This window comes from Cavia porcellus, unplaced genomic scaffold, assembly GCF_034190915.1.
Source record: "Cavia porcellus strain 051 isolate PalLab524CR breed Dunkin Hartley unplaced genomic scaffold, mCavPor4.1 scaffold_1, whole genome shotgun sequence".
Taxonomy (NCBI): domain Eukaryota; kingdom Metazoa; phylum Chordata; class Mammalia; order Rodentia; family Caviidae; genus Cavia; species Cavia porcellus.
Genome location: NW_026947484.1, coordinates 163,129,863 through 163,149,048, shown reverse-complemented (window position 1 = coordinate 163,149,048; position 19,186 = coordinate 163,129,863). Strand labels below are relative to the sequence as shown.

Below are 19,186 nucleotides of genomic sequence, written 5' to 3'. Positions count from 1 at the left end.
TTTTCAGAAACTTGTTATTTTTTGCACTTGTAAGAAAGCAAAGCTATATCTGAATTCTGAGATGATCTACCTGCAAGGAACTTTTTGGGAAAAGTATATGAAAAGTGTGTATTTTTGCACCAAAATATAATCAGACAGGACTTCTGGATTTATACTTTAAGTATCCCTTCCCTGTCATACAACACACACATTGTGATCACCAGTACCATAGCTCAAAAAGAACCAGCACAGAAGCTTATAGGTCTTCTAGCACATTAGAGGATTTTCAGAAATGCTGAGACGGAAGGATTGATTGTGGAGTCTGGATTTTTTCTGAGAAGAAACCAACTACAGTATTGTAGTTCTCCGAGGACAAGAGCATATGTTCATTTGCAAAGTGATGCTGTCATGGGCAGCGCTGTGTCCTGGAAGGATCCGCAGGTTGGACCCTGGCACCACTGAAGAAACACCATCATGGAGTGGACAAACACAGAAGTTGAACCTTGGAAACAGTTTCCACAGCAGCGGGTCAGTGTCCCTCTTAGAGACATTAACCAGGGAATAGAGGTCAAATAAACAGGCTTTGATGGGGCTAAGATCAGCTGTGGCCTTTGGGCACCCTAGTGTCAGTAGAGACACGGTGTCACTTGTTCCCCTTAGAATCCCCCCTCTTCATACTCACTTGTTCCGTTCTTGCCACTTTCTGCAGCAGCTCTGGGGTCCTCTTTTGTGAGGGTCTTTAGTTGTGCTTTCTTAGCATCCTCCATGTCCCAGATTGATGCAACACATTTTCCTTTCATGGTCATTGTGACACTGGGGAAGGCCAGGAGTCACACGGTGCCCGATCCAGTGAGGAGGTGGAGGAGGACACAGTGTGTGCGTGTTTTATGAGAGCCTCTCTGTTGGATGGCACGTGGCAGCAGTGTTTGCTGTGTTTTTGATCACAGCTCATGAAGACTCAGGACTCCAGAGCTGCCGCAGGAAGTAGCAAGGACAGTGATGGTGTGTTCAAAAAGAGGAGATTCATGACGTCCTTTTGAAGAGTTTGAACATTCACTATGTGTTCTGATCAGCCCTTGTATGTTGCTTTGAGACTGGAAGACTGGGGTTTGAGTCTGGAATTTTCCAGTTATAGACCATTAGATTGGACGATTTTGTCATAAACTCTCACAGCCCTAAGACAATATTTGCAAATTCTTATCACGTGGGACCTCAATAAATCTTATCATTACTGCTGCTAAGATTTGATACCACGGCAGGTGTGTTCTGGGGCTGGAATGGTGACCCACAGGTGGCAGTGATAGATACCGAACTGGGAAGAGGGCCAAGAGGGACCCACATCCTGGCTCAGAGATCTGTGTGCAGCCCGTGGAGTGCAGCTATGAGGGCAACGGCTGTCCAGATAAGTGCTGGGCCAGAGTTAGGAAGGAAAACTAACATTTCTGACTTCAGTTAGTGCTGGATCACAATTGCATTTCCCGTTTATCAGCACCCAAGAGCCTGCCACAGTCAGATGTGACATGTGGGCTCTGGTGTGCAGCCCCAGCCTGATGTGTGTGCAAGATTTTTCTCATTTAATTCACAAAGATATTCTGGAAGCAGGTTTTGTAAGATCTACTTCAAAGATGGTAGTGTGGGGAAGCTGAGCAGATCTGGGATTTAGAGAAGCCCAAATTCCCCTGCCCAAGCGTCCCAGGAATCAGACCCTTCCACAAAAGCCATCCCTTTAAATCTCTGAGTATCTGACTTTCCTCCTCCTCTTCTGGCCAGGAGGAAATTCTCTGACTGACCCTGTCTGCTAGAGGATCACTAGATCACTGTCTCCAACAGAGGCCCGGGAAGGCCACATGTTGAGGCCAAGGCTGGACACGGACCCTGGGAGTTTGCCCATCATCCCCCTAGATGGCTGTGCCGGCTTTATGGAACCAAAGCATAAAAGTGAAGACTCCATGGTTAGCCTTTGGGTCTTCAGTCTCAAAACTCCCTGTCATGTGACGACGATCAGATTCGCTTGTTAGGGTTACTCTGGTCTTTAGCTGTGATCCTTCATGTGGGTGGAGAAGGACTTGTGTCCCCTCTATAGTCAACCGGTCTTTTGTGTGGCCTGTGTGAGACACACTGCCACACAAGGGAATCGGCAGACAGCTTTGAATTTCCCGCTACACACCGATGTTACTATTATTTACTTTTTATTTTAAAAAGGGAAAAAATGAAACAAAAAAACAAGAAACAAGAAAAACCTCAAAGGATAACAATATAGGGTTTCAAAACAAGGTGGCAGGGACTTAGCAGAAATTGTTATTTTTATAATTATCTTCAAAACTTACTCAGATTACCAGATAAGACATGCAGAATTGATCCAATCCTATGAGTGTTAACTATTTTGTTCTAAGAGCAGAATTAGTAGTACAATCATTTTAGCTATCTTTTGTATATATACAAATTTATAATTTTTCTTTTTTCTTCGTTTTACTAATTATTTCTAATTATAACTCCTGCGTTTGGGGGCCCGATCTCTGGGGGATTCCAGGTACTGACAGTAACTGGGCACTGAGCTGGGTTTTGTTGCTCCCCATTAATTCTTCTGTTCGTGGAAAGAGATGCTGACGTTTCTCTCCCCTTCCTGGGAGTTTTATTCCCCCGGAAACGCGGCACGCGAAGGCGGAGCACGGCAAAGCCGTGTTCGGGGCAGCTTCCTCCCTGCGTGCTGGGGAAGCGGAAAGCAGACGCCGCTATCCGTGTCCGCGCGCGGCAACCCGGGCCAGATGGGGTCGCCCGCGGAAGCAGGCCTGGCGCCCGCAGCTGTGTTTCAGAGCTGCCCGGGGGCCGCGTTCCGCGCTCTGAGCTGCGGAGGCCCAGAACGCATTTCCGTCTACAACCGGCTCGGGTTCTGGTTCCGGTTCTGGTTCTGTCCAGACTGTGAGGCGGCCGCGAGCACGCGGCGAGCACGCAGACACTAGGCGTGTGCACGAGGGCTCGGGGACGAGCATGGGCGGCCTGGGGGCGGGGACCCCCTACTGGGGGTTCTGCGTGGGGGCGGGGCCCGAGAACTGGGGTGGAACTATATGCAGGGGCGGGGTTCTGAGAACTGGGCGGGGTTATGCTCGTGGGGGGGCGGGACTCTGCGAATAGGGGCGGGGTCGTGAACTGATGGGGCGGGCTCAACGCGTCAGGGATTGGATTGTAGGCTGGGGGATGGATTCTGCGAGCAGGAGTCGGGTGATGGGCCGTTGGGGGCGGTACTCTGCGGGATGGGGGCGGGACTATAGGATTGAGTTGGAGGCTAGGAGTTGACGGGAGCGGGGCTTGGGAGCAGGGGGCGGGGATGTGGGCGTGCAGGGGCGGGGCTCTGAGTGCCGGGGTGAGGATCTGCAAGGGCGAGATTCCGCGTATCGAGGCAGGGCAACGCCCCGAGGAGTTAGAACTAGGGTTCAGGCTCCAGGGGAAGGGAGTGGGGGGTTCGAGGCAGTAGGGGCGGGGTCTACGTGCAGGAGGCGAGATCAAGCTTGACAGAGGTGGGCTGTAGGAGCGGGTGACACGTCTGAGTGGCAGAGATGACAACCAGTACGGCAGTACTCTGCGTGGCGGGGCGGTGCTGCGGGTTCCGCTCCACGGTTCGGAGGCGGAGCTATGGACCGCGGAGGCGGGCCTTCGAGGGCAAGGAGCAGAATTGGTAGGGGCAGGGCTCTGGGAACCAGAGTGAATTCCTTGGGCGGGGTCAGAGTGACAGAACTCAGGGCCAGTAGGGGTGGTGTTTCAGGGGTAGGGGGCGTGGCCCCGCATGTCGGGGCGGGGCAGGCCTGTCCGGCGCGGGGAGAAGCCGGAAGCAGCTGCGGCCCGGCGCGGGAGCCATGGCGGGTGTCAAAGGTATCTCTGCACCCCGATGCTGGCAAGTGGTTGCAGGCCCCCGCCCGTTCCTTCTGCGGTGAAGGTTTCCCGACCCTCTCGCCCTCCTCGCCCCAGAGCGGCAGAGGACCATGTCGGGCCCTGCGGTTCCTCCCCAGATTTGGTGCCCTGGACCCAGGCGGAGCCTTTTCGAGACCCCAAGGACTCAGAGCATGGTCCGGGCCCCAGCCCGGCTCCGAGTTCCACATCCTGCACGTCCGTTCCTGCTCCGCCAACCCCGCCCCATCCCCGCACTTTGAGGACCCTTTGTCTACAGCGTGCTTGGCGTACCATGTGGGCCGGCTCGGCTGCGGGCGGGTGTGGACAGCGAATCCGAGCCCGCCCTGGCTGGACTCAGCGTCACTCTCTCTCTTAGGTGTCTTTGAATGGGGCAGGTGACGCAGAAGGGACCAGGAACCACCCTTCTGGGCCTTCGAGGGTTCTGGTTGGAGTCCGGGAAGTGGTGACTGCGAGGCTGTCTGTTGTTTGTAGCATGGCTTGTTGCCGGGGCGGCGTTTCTGAAGTTCTTGCTGTTTATGCAGAGCTCAACCCTCAGGGAATCAGCATCCGCTGACAGGGTGTGAGATTCCTTATGCGCGGGCCGTGGACGCTGTCTGTGCATTTAGTTATCTGAGTTGTGAGGTGTTAGCAGCGGACAGGGTCTTATCTTTGCTGGCCAACTTTCACCTTCAGTATCAGTTGAATAAGCATGGTTTACTTGGACAGTGTTCAGTGTGTAAAACGTCCCCGTGAAGCCCCTGCAGGAGCCAGAAGACAGGTGTCTCAGTAGGACACAGCTGTAGTCACGGCCAGAGACTGGCACACTGTAACAGTATGGGGTGTGGTGTGTGAGAAATCGAGAAGTAGAAGCAAGGCAAATGGGCCATGACATGGAAAAGGATTAAGAGACGGAAGCATTTTGCAGTTAGTTCTGCTTTTATTGAGAGCTTCTTTATGTTGGATACTTGGGATCCGATGATAATGAGAGTTATGAGTTACTGTTGAGTGACATCAGGAAAGAACTGCATTGCTGTGTGTGTGGGGTGTGTAACCAAGTTAAGATCACACTTGCTTAGGGTGGGCACTGGTCCAAGGAGCCGTATCCTTCTAGGAAGAGGAAAATTTAGACATGGAGACCTAAGGGGACGCAGGCAGCAGGGGGAACCAGAGATGGCCAGTGACAGCTGTGTCAAGAAGGGATGAGGAAGCTTGTGTCCTTGCAGCCTTTGGGGGGAGCCTGGCCCCGCCAACACCTTGATTTCAGAAGTGTCACCTCCAGAATGCTGCAGGAATCGGTTTCTGTTCTGAGTCACCAGCTAGTAGTAGCACTTGGTAACTGCAGCCTTAGCCTTGGGAAACAAATAAATATAGGCTTTGTAACCCTGCTCCAGGGAGGAAGAGGATTCTTTTCATAGGAGAGGCAGTGGCTGAATGCAGGGACCCATGAGGTTTCTCCTGCTGAGGGACAGAGCAAGGGTGCAGTATATTCCCAGTGGGAAGACCAGCTTGCGACGTGGGGCCACATGAAAGAACACACGCCTCAGTCTTTGTAGGAAGTTGCAAGGGGGAGGGTTAAAGCTGGGAGAGCAGGTAGGAGTCAGGCTGGTGAGTGTCAGGTGCCAGGTATACAGATAACTTGTTATCTGTATAAGCAGTTACGAAGTGTCGGCACCGGCCAGTGTACATCTACACCTGTGATTGGGGATTCATTGGAAGAGTCACAATGGTGCCAGGCAAACAATGGTAAGGATCTTGGCTTGGGCTGTAGCAGAGAGTTCAAGCAAAGAGGATGGATGGTTTGAACAAGGTCGGGGTCACTGCGCCACCTCAACTTGTGCTCTGTGGCTGTTGTGCCCTGAGGAAGACCTGCAGTGCTGTTTGGGAGGGATGGGTGGGGATGTGATTACCACACAGGCAGAGAAGTCCTATGGATTGGTGGAAGTGTAGGCCTGGCTCTCAGGACCTGCTGTGGCCTGCAGTCCTGCCTGTGGCTGGGCCCTGTACCAGGGGTTTGGAGTTGGCAGATTCTCAGCAAAAGTGTGGTTGGATCCTCAGTCAACCCCAATGTTAAGAAGGGCTCAAAAGAATCAGGCAGAAAAATGGTTGTGACTTTGAGAGCCTGGTGTGAGAACAGAAGGAGGAGGTCTGTGGTTCCCAGCCAGGTCTCAGGGAAGAAGTGTTGTAGATGGTCAGGCTCAGAGGAAGCAGAGCCGGCTATGAAAAGGTCATCTAGTGAAGTACCATGTGCAAAGTTACTTTCCTTTCCTGTCCTGTGTCCCAGTGAAAAGTGACCTGGCATGATGGCACTTGGGATGCTGAGGCAGGAGCATTCTGAGTTTGAGGCCAGCCTGAGCTACATAGTGACAGCCTGTCTCACACTAAAAGGTGGGTGTACCGAGTGTGAAAAGGTACAAATGAAAATGGACAGCGCTTCTTTGTTCTGTAATGTCTGTGCACTTCCAGGTGTTTTCTAGAAAAATACCATGCCATTTTCTCTTTAAATCTCCTCTAAAAGTAATAAAAAAGCAATGAAAAGATCATGCTGAGGATTACTGGTAAGAGAATCTGGGTTGTGTGCTGTTCGGTACTTTTGATTCTTCTGATTTATACTTTTTAGCAAAGAACAAGCAGAAAATCAGCAGACATCTGCATGGGTCAGTGTTTACTGAGTAAACTTTGTCCAGGGCGTCACACAGAAGCCTGCAGGTGGGAGTGAGTTTCCCGCACTGGGAGCTTGTGCAGATTGGCTTGCTGGCTTCTAGTGACAGATGGAGGGGATTCGTGCAGCAGGTGTGCAGTTGCTTGAGTCACTTCTCCAGTTTTGATTTTAAAGTGATGGACACAGCTAGGCACGGTGGTGCAGGTTTATAATTCCAGCACCCTGGAAGCCTGAGGCAAGGGCAGGAGGATCTCAAATTTGAGCCCAGCCTGGTCAACTTAGCAACTTAGTGAGGCTCTGTCTCAAAACAAAATGATCACAAAAGACTGGGCTTGCAGCTCAGGGCAGAGGCCTTGGTGCCACACAAACAAAGCGATGGGTGCGCTGGGTTGTAATCAGATAGGCTGGCGTAGTGCTGGCGTAGTCATTTATTTCTCATGGGTGTGGAGCTAGACAGCCTGGGTCAGGGTGTGAGCAGATCCAGTTCTGGCGGGGTCTGCTTTCTGGTCTGCAGTGGGTGGCCTGCAGGGGTGGAGAGGTGAGGGAGGGGAGTGGAGGGACACTGAGCCAGGCCAGTGTGGAGGTCTAACCCTGACTCCTCTGCAGACTTTCTGATTGTTTCCCATCCTGAGTGAGGGCTCCTGCGTGTGAGTGACAGGGTACGCAGGCACACGTTCTATAAAATGTGAAGTCAGTTAACAAAATAAGTAAAATATGACATGTGCTTACATGTGGGACATTTTATTCCCTGTTAAGCAAAATTGTTCACTGAGATATATTCATGTACTGTAAAATTGAGCTGTTTTCACATAAAATTCCAGTTTGTCGCATATTTGTGAGGTTGCACGATCATCACATCTGTCTAGTCCCAAAGGAATCTGCGCCCCCATACCGACTCTGTCCCATTAGTGATCACTCCTTTCCTGGATCCTTCCCACAACGTGGCCCTGGGACCTTCAACCCTTGTTTTGTTCTGCACAGCTCTGGTGGCGCTGTCCTTCAGCGGGGCAATCGGGCTGACCTTTCTGATGCTGGGATGTGCCCTGGAGGATTATGGGTAAGTTACATCTTGTCTGTTGTGTCTGTGTCACTGTGGGCCCCAGTGGTTGAGCTGGGTCAGTTTAGTACCAAGTGCTAATCAATGAGCCAGCAGAGCTCTGGCTAGGAATCTGGCCCCTTGGGGCAAAGCTTTTTAGAATCCATGCTATCTATTTAATTAAGCTCCTGCTCTGGGCCAGCTGGGAATAGAAACCAGAGTGGATCCTCAGAGAAGCTGGAGTGAAGGGCAGGAAATGGTAGGATCAGAAGGATCCCAGCTGTGCTGGAGCAGGAGAAAGCCCAGGACTCTGCTGGGCAGTCAGGCAGGGAGCACTGCCCGCAGAGGCCTGCTTGACCCAAGACTTGAAAGTGGGGAAGTTTCTCTGGGTGACGGGTGAGGGGACGAAGGAGCAGTCAACAGCTTTCTGTTTCAATACCTTGCAAAAGGAGAACTGGAGTGGGGTACATTGTGTGTGCTGTACCTGGAACTGAGCATTTAATTAAGGAGGCTGAGGCAGGAGGATCACAAGTTCAGGGTCTCCTTGGCCAGCTTTGCAAGACCATGTCCAAAAATAAAAGGGCCGAGGCTCACCCAGTGGTGGAGCACCCTTGGCTGTGAGCCCTGTAACTTCAGATACACAGACACACAGACACACAGACACACACAGACACACACACACACACACACACACACACACGCACACACACGCGCACACACACACACACACACACACACACACGGGCTCCCTCAGGTCGGGAGGCTGTCTTTGAGGGTTAGATTTTACTACTCAAGGTGAGGAGAGCAAGGCAAACTGAATGTGGTCAGCCCCGGCCAGGTGGAGTTCTGGACACCTTCCAGAATCAGCTGAGTGCACTGGCCAGGACATAGTGGCCGGCTGCCTAGCAGGAGGGAGGCGGAGTGGGCCTGGGCTGTTCCTTGGCTGAGGTTTTCAGTGATTCTGAGACCGATTCCGAACCCAGGTGCTGTAAGGGTGATGCTGGGCTGTGGCATCCAGAGTCGAGGAGGTGACCCAGCCCTGCTGGGGATAAGCTCATTGTGTGTCTCCGAGATAGTGACCCAAGATTGTCATTTGCCTTGGAAACCAGTGCGGCAGAGCAGCTGCCTGGGGGTGATGGTGAGGAGCGTCTACCCGCTGCCCTACCCCCTCCCCCCACGCTCTTGCACTGCAGCGACCCGGGGAGTAGAGAGAGGCAGACCCTGTGCTCTGAAGTCCAAATGTTGTTTTTGGCCTTCTCGGGGTTTTCCGATTCTTGGCTGTGTGTTTACTGAGCAGTGTTTAATGTTTCCGTTTTGTGTCTAAGCAAGCTTGCTCCCACAGAGCAGCTCTCAATTGGGTCTCGGAGGTTTCCTGAGCGTGCAGATGGTCTTGGGTTTTTTTTTTCAGGAGCCAGCAGCTCCAGGCTGAGCCTGGGTCAGGTGACAGCTGCATCCACCCACACCAAGTCTCTTCCCTCTGAGTCTTGTTTCCTCCCCGGGAAAATGCGAACCTTGCACTGGAGAGCTCCTAGCCCTGGGTCCCGGCAGCCGGACTGCTTGGTGGTTGGAAACACACTGGCCTCCAGCTAGTCTCAGAGGCCAGAGTCCGAGCTCCTCACTGCCGTCCAGGGCCCTATCCCTTTTTGCATTTGGTCCCTCTCAGCTCTCCTGGATGGTGCCTGCTCGGGTGGCTTTGCCAGCTCCCTCAGGTGTGGACCTGGGGCGCCCGTGTGCCCCATTTTGTGTTCTAAACAAGGAGTGACGCACTGTCAGTGTCTCACGGATGGGGACAGAGATGCTGGTGCTCACAAAGATGCAGGCGGGGGTCAGAGGACAGGTTTTAATAAACGTGAAATAAGGAAAGCTGGAAGAAGGACCCTCGCGTCGCTTTCACAGCACTGTGGGGAGCCTGCCTGAAGTTTTACCTGGCCAGCACATCTGTTTTCCTGTTCCTTGTTAAATGCGCTCCTGTGTTTCAGTCATTAAACAAGCGTGTGTGGAGCGCCCCCTCTCGGCCCTGGAGGGAAGTGAAGTGAAGATTGACGCAGGCAAAGCCCTGTTAGGAGTCAGGAGTCTGAAATGGAGGGGGACCCAGGCGCAGGCGAGTTGCTCAGCTGTGGCCACAGGTCCAGAAAGAAGAGCGAGAGACCCTGTGAGGCTTCTTAGCCCCTGGCAGAGATTTGGGCTTGGTTTTAAAGCACTGATGACTTTCAGGCTTGCACACTCAGAAGATCTTTATTGTCGTAGCATAGCCAGCCTGCTGCATTCCACAGAGATGATTTAGACTTTGTCCCTTTTTTTTGTTTTGGGATTTTTTGAGACAGGGTCTCACTGTGTAGCCCAGGATGGCCTCAAACTCACAGCAATCCTCCTGCCTCAGCTTCCCATGTGCTGGGGTTGCAGGCATGCACCACTGCACCCAGCGATACTCTGTCCTTAATCAAATTGCAGCTCAGTGACACAGAAAGCAGTAATGTTTGCAGATCATACCTTCTGCAGTTGTTTCTTAACGAGCCACGTACCCCTTTGAATCCTCACTGTTGCCCTGGCAGAAAGGTCTTGTGTTTTAATACCCGTTGGAAATAATGCTTTTAAAACAAGAGAATGTCTTGGCCTGACTGTGCTCCCTGGTGCCCGCAGCGTGTACTGGCCCCTGTTCGTGCTGCTCTTCCATGCCATCTCGCCCCTGCCCTATTTCATCGCCAAGAGGGTCTCCTACGACTCGGACGCGGCCAGCAGCGCCTGTCTGGAGCTGGCCTATTTCTTCACCACCGGGATCGTGGTTTCTGCCTTTGGCTTTCCTGTTATCCTTGCTCGAGTGGCTGTGGTAAGTTCCATGAGCTAGTGTCTTCCTCGCTGCACGGGTTTGAGCTTCTTTCTTCCCGGCCACCGCTGTGGTCGCCTCTTCTCAGCAGTGCTGTCCCCTGCTTGCTTGGTTTCCGCCAGCCTGTAGGGTTTGTTGCTTTTCCTTCTTGCCGCTCTTCCCTGGGCTCTCTCAGTCCCTGCCTTGGAAACCATCGGGCAGATCCACAGGTCACAGTACCTTCCTGATTGCAAAATGCAGATGCTTCCAGGCCTTTACAAATGGGAGTCTGGGATGAATTCCCCATGCAGCATGTGTGTGGAGAGGGACATGGTGTCTTCCTCTGCTTGAAGACACTGAATAGGATGACATCCACGGCCAGGGACACCCACCCCTCGGGGTGTTTCTTTATCTCCAAACACACACCATGCATGGAGTTTAATGCTTTGATGTTTACTGTCTTTCTTACCCTTTGCTTTTATTCTGTATTTCAATTTCATGAAACTTTTCCTCCGGCAAATATGTGCACAGCTCGTTAGTTTGCTGTTCACATAGCTTTGGAGCATCTAGTGTCAGATTCTGCCCCCACTCCCAGGGCACAAGAAGCTTTCCCCTGAACCTGTGTGGTCCAGGCCTGAGGCACAAGCATCTTCAATGCCTTGCCGGTTTGAACTTTGCAGATGCTGAAAGATTTTGAATAAATGATTATCCTTATTCTTCTTGAGCCCTAGACTATCATTTCTGAAGGTTTGCTGTCAGAATTCTCAGTTTTCCCGTTCAACACTGCCTTGTGTTTGGGAAAGAAGTTTCTCCAGTCTTCTATTGGTTAAACCAAAGCTAACAAAAGTTCCCACAAGGGGGCGCTCTTCCCCCCAGTTGAGCCTCTGGCCCAGTCCGCCAGGGTGCAAAGCAGCCTCCCCTGGGATACAGATTATTATTTAAAGGTTTTGCTTGCCTAGAGAGGAAACAAACACATCTGCAATCCCCCAGTTTCTGTTTTCCGTGAAGGAAGTTGATGTGTGCAGAATTTGCAGTATCCAGGGTTGTAACGGATCAGTCTGGATTTTTCCATTCGTAAAGCTGTCATTGTCAGGTGGAAGCAGGCGGAGAACGGTGCTTACTGGGGACAGCACTCATGCCGACAGCAGGCTTAATTAAGGAGTGCAGAGGCAGTTAAAGCCCGACTGAGTGGCTCCCTGCCCCCCTGTGAGGTGGCTCAGCCTTTTAGCAGCTTCGTGTGATATGTCATTGGCGGCTTCTAATGCAGGAGGAGGGGGCAAGCATCTAACCCTTCTGTTCTTGTTTTTCAGATCAAGTGGGGAGCCTGCGGCCTTGTGCTGGCGGGCAACGCAGTCATCTTCCTGACTATCCAAGGTTTCTTCCTCATCTTTGGAAGAGGAGATGACTTTAGCTGGGAGCAGTGGTAGCTGGGGGCGTGGGGTTCTGTAGACTCTGTCCGGATGTACACGTGCACACCTGCCCTTTTACTATGGTGTTTATATGCTGAGTTTTTATACTTTTCTATCATGTCACTTCGGGCAGACTTTGTAAGTAAGGGATTAGCTTTCCTTTCAGCAAGCAGAATTGGATTGCAGCATTTGGCCGGCTGTTCACGTGGGCACAGTGTGCTCAGAAATGCATATGGACGGTGTGTGGACAGCTGCTCACTTGGGCAAGGCTCCTAAGGCCCAGAGAGAGGAGACAGAGTCGGCTTCCCAGGTGTCCTTGGCCGCCCTTCTTCAAATGGGATCAGGAGATCACGGGTGGCAGCAGCACCTTGGGCCTTATTAGCAACGGAGACCTGAAGGCCCCGCCCTGCCCCAGTGTGTTTTTGTGGGTGTCCATGGGTCTTGTGTACACATTAATGCTTGAGAAGCTTTGCCTTGGACTAAGCATCGCCCCGACTTCCCTGCCCTCCTTTGGCTCGACCACTGCACCCCAACAGCAACTGCTTGCCCCTTTGTAAGAGAATGTCCCACTGCCCAAGTGAGTTCAGATCCCTGTGGAGCCCGTGAGGGGCACATGCTTGGAGCGTCTTGGCAGGTGTCCTCGGCTGGTGACCCGGAGCCCTGCGGGGTGGGGAAGAAGGCTAGGGCTGGAAGTGGGGTGTCCTTTGTCACTCCCTTTTGTAAGCACCCCACCCCTGCCTTGCTTTCAGCAGGGCTCTTGATGGCTCTGACTGCTGCTTCCTAAAAGGAGGAGAGGTCTGGGAGCTGCAGAGGGCGGGGCCTCAGCTGTACCGACCCCTCGGTGTGCTGCTTACCCTTCCTATGGGACTTTAAGCCACTTGTAACTGAAGCATTAGCAATGCAACGTCACGTGGAATCCCGTAATCATGGCTTTTTTGGCTCATCCTTTTACCCAAGACCTGTTGAGGAAAGGAAACGTGAGACATGGAACCACTTGATCCATTACGATGGTTGGAGAGCACTGATGTGCCGCCTGGGCTGTGTGTTTGGGACACTCCCGCCCTGAGGTCCACGCCCCAAGGCCAGCGCTGCTTCCCTTCCGGACAGAAGAGGGTAGCTCCTGGGGGAGACCGAGATGCTGCGTGGGCTGTGCATGATCTCCAGTTCTCAGTGTTCTGTTTACATATGGAATCGGTCAGATTGTAGTCCCAGTATTTACATTAGAAAAAATACTTAGATACTTTATAACTTTAACCAGCATTTTCAATCATGACACTTGACACTGTATTGTAATAAATTTCACTTTTAACATACAAAAAGAGTTTGCTTTAAAAAGTCTTTATTCTGTTTGCGCAGTTTTGAGCAATAATTTGGCCTGGCTGAGAAATAGCAGTAACTTTGGGGATGCAAGTTTTGAAAGTCCCGTTGACTCGGCAGAGCTTTTCTTCCTCCCGATGCTTCTACCTTTCACAGGAGTTGTTTATAGGTGTTCCAGGTCGCCCAGATGGCCCTAACGTGCATTAGAGCTTGATTGTATTTTTCAGAATGATATAAAATATTTGCATAAAGAACGTTGGAAGTGATTTTCTCTGTGTCTGAAGACATTGTGTTGTACCTGATGCCATTTAAAGGGTCAGCATCAGGTGGGGGCGTCGCCTATGCAGACGCACAACGCAGTTCCGTCCAGGTGCCTCGATGCCAGCTGAGTTTTTTTCCTGTCACTGGTGGCCGTGGACTGGTGGCAGCTGGTTATTGCTGAACGCGCTAAGAGGTTGACGTCACTGCTGTAGGGCGGAGAGTTGGTCTGTCCGGTGGACATCCACGCATATAGATTACATCCTGAGCTTGGGACTGCACTCCTGGAACTGTCCACTAGTGGGCATCCTTTGGAAGGCTCTCTCCTTGCATTCCAAACTACCAACTGCTGTAGACTTGCAGCTTTTCCCTCAGCAATGCCACTTAGGATGGGTGGCCAGGCCCCGGGCCCGGCCTCCCGAAGCAGGCTGAATCCTCATAGAGCTGACCTGTGACACCAAAGGCCCCTGCACCCAGAGTTAGGGGAGTTCTAAAACCAGGTGCTGTGAAGTGTTTGGAGGAAGGACATGGGTTTTCACCTCTTTTTCTAACAGCAGGGTCTTTGCACTTTCGTGTTGGCACAGCACTGCCGCCCCAGTGCCCCAGGACCCAGGTCCTACGGGAGGGTTCGGGCCCGGGCTCCTCCAGTGGGCACCTCCCCCATCCTTGGTCCCATTTCCCCCCCCCCCCCCCCCGTTAATCACTGGGTGCTGTTGGACAGAATAAGACCCTGCTCAGTGTCCTCCAGTGAGCTCAGGGTCCCTGCACAGCGGGAGCTGTCTCTGTTCCTGCAGTCCCTGGGGACAGTGGTGTCTGGGGACAAGACTGGTCCTGCAAGGTGCGTTCCTCAGCCATCTCAGCTGGCCTTGCTTGGCATGGCCCTTTCTCTGCCTCCTGTCCTGACCTCTAAGTATCACCCTGGCAAGGACCCAGGGACACCCCGAAATGCTTTGTGCCATTAATACGCCCTGTGCTCTCAGACAGGCTCAGATGACGTCACAAAAATGTGACTTTCCAAAATTGGCAAAACCCAAACTCTGTATCCTAGTAGAGCTAAAACACAGAGTTCACCAAGAAAAGTACACTCACATGTTAGCGACTTGCAGTCCTGATAAAAGCCAGGGAGATAACGAAGGTAGTGTGTCTGAAGCCCACCATCCCTCAGTAAGCTTAGTATTGAAATATTTACATACATTTTTCTTTTCCTAGTGTTTACATTCTTTGGTGAACTGTTTTAAGGATAATACCATCTTCCAAGCATAGTAATTACTTTATCCCGGAAAGCATTTTGTGGATGAATACAAGCTATACATTTCAATTCCCCTTTCCCTCTCTGCCTCTAAAGCTCTCTAGGTACAAAGCTCTCCCTGTGTAAATAGCCCAAGTGTCCCTGGGACCTCCCTGCTGTGGTCTCCCTGACTGCTGTGTTTGTCTCTGACGGGGCTGCTTTGGGTTGCCAGGTTGGTATGTGAAGAGAATGGCTGCTTATTCATTTATTTATTTAGTCTTTTTGTGACAGGGTCTCTCTGTGCAGTCTAGGCTGGCCTTGAGCTCACTTTGTAGCCCAGGCTGGTCTCGAACTCACATTGATTCTCCTGCTTCAACCTCCCGAATGCTGGGATTATGGGTGTGAGCCACCACGCCCAGTTAGATGTAAAACCTTCGATTCGCAGGTCACCCAAGCCTGTGTGTGTTACACGGGGCACAGTAGCGGTGGGAGGAGGCCCGGCCTTTGGGTGCAGATGATCTTACCGTGAGTGGTGGTTTGAGGCTGCATTTGCTGTGACTGAAGAGAAGCAGCCTGGATTAGGACTGCGGTAGCACGGGCTCCCCCGGGGTCGTCGAGAACGGTGGGTGCCCTTGACGCAGGTGAAACCTCCAGCAGCTGAATGAAAGGAAGGCTGTCCTGTGACTTGCGGTGTCAGGTGTTTGCTTCCAGCAGCCGGGGAGTAAGAAGGGCAGTGGCTTAGCACGTGAGCTTCATCTCAGTAAAAATCCAGTTTGTCTTCTTTCAATAAATTAATTTTAAAAATCCAACAATAGTAGAGACAATTCAGATGTGGGTCAACTGACCAGACCTGGTAAGTACTTAGCATGGGCGGTGCAGAGGTTCTCAATGGACTGTGCAGGTGTTTGCTCAGCGCTGCGGGTATGGTGAGAGCCACTGCAGTGCTCACTGTGGAGGAGGGGGTGTGTATGGCGTGTAAATTATACTTCATAAATCTGCAAAGCATGGTGACCAGGCGAGCATTTTTTATGGATTAGTGAAGTACATCAGTTATGTCTAAGTTTTCTGGGAAAACAGTTTCAGGAGTGGAGCCCACGATGAAGTAGCTCCAAGTGTGAGGTGCTTTTCACCTGCCTACATCTTTCTGGATGATAGCACGTCTGCCTATTTCTCAGATTCGGAAATTTGAAAATTTTAAATGTGTCTTAAGGATTTTTTTTTCTTAAGAAGATTTCAAAATTGTACAAGGGTTAAGCTCCACAAAATTGAGAACTGCCTCTGGCCACAGCAGTGATGAAGGAGAGACCCGAGCGCAGGCCTTGGCAGGCTCACATTTCAGTGTGCGAAGAGAGCTGATGGGGCGGGAGGGCTGCATGAGAGGAGGTACCAGGCCTGCGGGCTGTGGGCCTCACCAGGAGGGAGGGCCCTCAGATGGGAAGCCAAGGTGGGAGGCGAGCTCCCCGCCTCCCGAGGGCAGAGTGGGCCACATCCCCGGCTCGTTCTGGAGCGGGGTCCAGCTGAAGGGACCGCGCGGTCTGGGCCAGGTCACCATCCCGCTCCAGTCTCAGCCTGCGCCCCTGCCTGGGATGTGGAAATTCACACTTAGAAGATTTGCTGATTTATTCAGGGCAGCCCTCCCCACCCTGTCTCATCATCTAAAATGGAACATAGGTTTAAAACTGATGTTGAATTATTCCTTTAATTCTTTTATTTTGCCGTTTTTCTCCCTTTTGTGAATTGCCTGTTTCTTTTAGAATATTTGTCATTTTTATTGATTAGTAAGTGTTTTTCAATATTCAGATTCTAACCACTGACCTGCTGATATTTGTACTACACCAGCAAGCAATAGCCCTGTGATTTTTAAATTTTATATAATTTTCTTAGTGATTATTCTATTATTTAGCCAAATGCATTAATATTTTACCTAAAAATGTGAACTTCTGTGTATTCTTAAAGTCTTTTCTGTTACTATAGGGAAAAAATCACAAATTTTCTTAAGGCTTTTGTGAGCTTGTGAAGAATGTATTTATCTTTAATTCATCTAGAATTTACTTTGGTAAATGATAGGGAATATTTTCCCCAGTACCTTTAGGCAGGTATCTCAGTTGGTTAATTAATTGATTGTAACTTGTTTAATTTAAAATATCACCTTTACCATGTAGTAAAAATATCTACATAGTTTATATCTGGATTTCTCTTCTTTTTGATTTATGTAAATTGGTTATATATATATATATATATATATATATATATATATTTAACCCTAGCTGTATACTATAAAATTTGGTAGAATTAATTTGTACTTATTTTTCCTTTTCATTTGTTTTAAAAAATGTTTAAATAGTTTTGTGTTTATAGATTGAGAAATAAAAGGTACCAATGAAACAGCTCTGAATTTAGGAAGTACAGTTGTGTGCTAGGTGGACCCCTAATCAGGTTATGGTCAAGGTATAAGAAAGGGCTGTGTGGGTGATGTGACCCTTAATCCTCGGGATGGTGGGATGAGGGGAGAGAAACTGAACTATTCCAGTCTCAAGTTGGAAAGCTAGGTAGGGCGATGTCAGGAAATGCAGTTATTCTCTTACCTTTTCCGCCCTTCTTCTGGGCTTTTTCTTGTCTGAAGGAATCCCCACGTGGTTGGAAATTCCATGGGTTGGGGGAGCACGCTTGCAGGCGTCTGGGCAGGTCATGGGGGTGTGCCCTGGGGTCCCTGGCCCCATTCCCCTTCCTCTCTGGTGCTGTCCCCCACTCTGCTTCCTGGCTCCCAGAAACTAAGCCGCTTTGCTCCAGCACACCCTTCCTCCAGGAGGTTTCAACCTTGGACAAACCGTGAACTGAGTCCTCTTAAAGCGTGAGCTGAATTAAGCCTCTGTTTCCCTTAGGTTAGTAGCCTCTCCCAGCCACAGAAATGCTGACTGATACGGGGATTGCCCACTGGCTCAGTGGCTTTGGGAGAACTCCTGAATGAATTGCGTGTACTTCAGGGCTCTGCTGGCAATCAGAAGAGTCTAATTCCACACGTTTTACCCAGGGGAAGGAATTCATTTCTGTTTTTACTATTTTCTTTTTTGGCACTGGGGATCAAACTCAGGGCCTCTCACGCTTGCCAGGCAGGCGCTCTGCCTCTGAGCTATATCCCAGCCCAAGAGGAATTCATTGTAACTTGGATTTCTTTATTTAGCCCGTAAGCACTTTAATCTGGATAAATACAGCTAAAACACACTGAGAGCTCAGAATTAAATGATAATTTGATGGTTCTTAGTACAGGCTTAGGGCATGGTAAGATTAAATAACTTTAATTAAAATGTATATTTGTTGAAAGAGATTAGATTGTGATCTATATTTTAACGCTTACTTTTTAGCCTTTGGCAATTTAGAACAACATGGTTTCTTATTGTAGGCATCTTTAATTAATTTCCATATTTACCCCTTTGAACCCAGTGAGGAGTTCTTGAATTCTGTCTTTGCATCTTGTTTGGGTTTGAGACAGCTCTTAGCAACATGGGTATAAGTAACGGCCAACTTCCCAGCCAAGCTGAGTTAACCAGCTGGCAGCCTGGGTACCTGGCAGGATGCATATGCCCTCACATGCACCACTGCTTAAAAAACGAACTGCTTCCTGAAAAAGGCTGAGAGTGTGTAAACATTCTCACTACAATGTGAATGATATTTAATTCGTTAGACTTACACATACTGTTGGACATGGCAGCCATACAATTTTGTCTGTCAATTAAAAGAATAAAATGAAATGTGTATATGATTTCTTTTCTTTCTCTTCCTTTTCCATTTCTCTGTTCAGGTTAGCTTGTGGACCTGTGTCTTCCTGTGCAGTCAGCAAAGTGATTCTAGCGTCACCAGTGAAAACCTCACTCCACAAACTCAGGGACAGGAATGATCTCATGTGATGGTTAGTTGCATGTGTCAGCTTGACCATGCAGTGCCCAAATATTTTCTTAAACATTATTCGAGGTGCATGTGGGACACATTTCTTGATGAGAGTAACATTTGAATCACTAGAGCCAACAGTGTAGATTTCTGACCCTCTGTATATGAGCCCCATCCCAGCACTGAAGACCCAAATAGAACAAAAAGGATTGGGTAAAAGGAAATTTGTTCTCCCTACCTGTTTTTGAGCTGGGACACTGGTCTTCTGGCTTTGGACTTTGACTGCACCACTGATTCTCCTGGATCTCTTGCTTGTCAACTGTAAACCTTGGAATTTCTCAGCCTTTAAGCATATAAGCCTTATAGTAAATCTGTCTATCTATCTATCATCTATCGATCTATATCATCTCTGTATCATCTATCATCTGTCAATCCATCATCTAGCTAGCTAGCTATCATCCATCCATCCCTTTGACCTCTTCCTCTGGAGAATGCAGACCACATCCCACACTGTGTATGGAAATCAGAAACACCTCATCTAGTTTTTCTTCTGTTTTCCGGCCTCCAGTCTTGTCTGGTTCAGGAAAAATTCAACTCCAGTTTTCTTGGTGTTGAGATCCAGGATGGCACAGGGAACCTTGGTCCAGGGAGCAGGATTTCAGCCTTCTCATTCGTGACCAGTCATTCACCCATCACTGTTTGAATATGCATTGCCTCAGATTTCACG

The 19,186-nt window shown here is 50.1% G+C and overlaps 1 protein-coding gene across 2 annotated transcripts; it reads left to right on the top strand.

The window, feature by feature from the left end:
- Positions 1–3,480: 3,480 nt before the first annotated feature.
- On the top strand, positions 3,481–13,090 carry Leprot (leptin receptor overlapping transcript). 2 transcript variants are annotated; one of them, XM_003478829.5, is made up of 4 exons: positions 3,481–3,846; positions 7,505–7,580; positions 10,200–10,386; positions 11,673–13,090. In XM_003478829.5, the coding sequence occupies exons 1-4, from the start codon at positions 3,831–3,833 to the stop codon at positions 11,787–11,789; spliced, it is 396 nt and encodes a 131-aa protein (XP_003478877.1). In that variant the 5' UTR covers positions 3,481–3,830; the 3' UTR covers positions 11,790–13,090. The 2 variants fall into 2 exon arrangements, with proteins under 2 accessions (XP_003478877.1, XP_012998514.1); XM_013143060.3 differs by lacking the exon at positions 3,481–3,846 and adding an exon at positions 5,755–6,249.
- Positions 13,091–19,186: the final 6,096 nt, after the last annotated feature.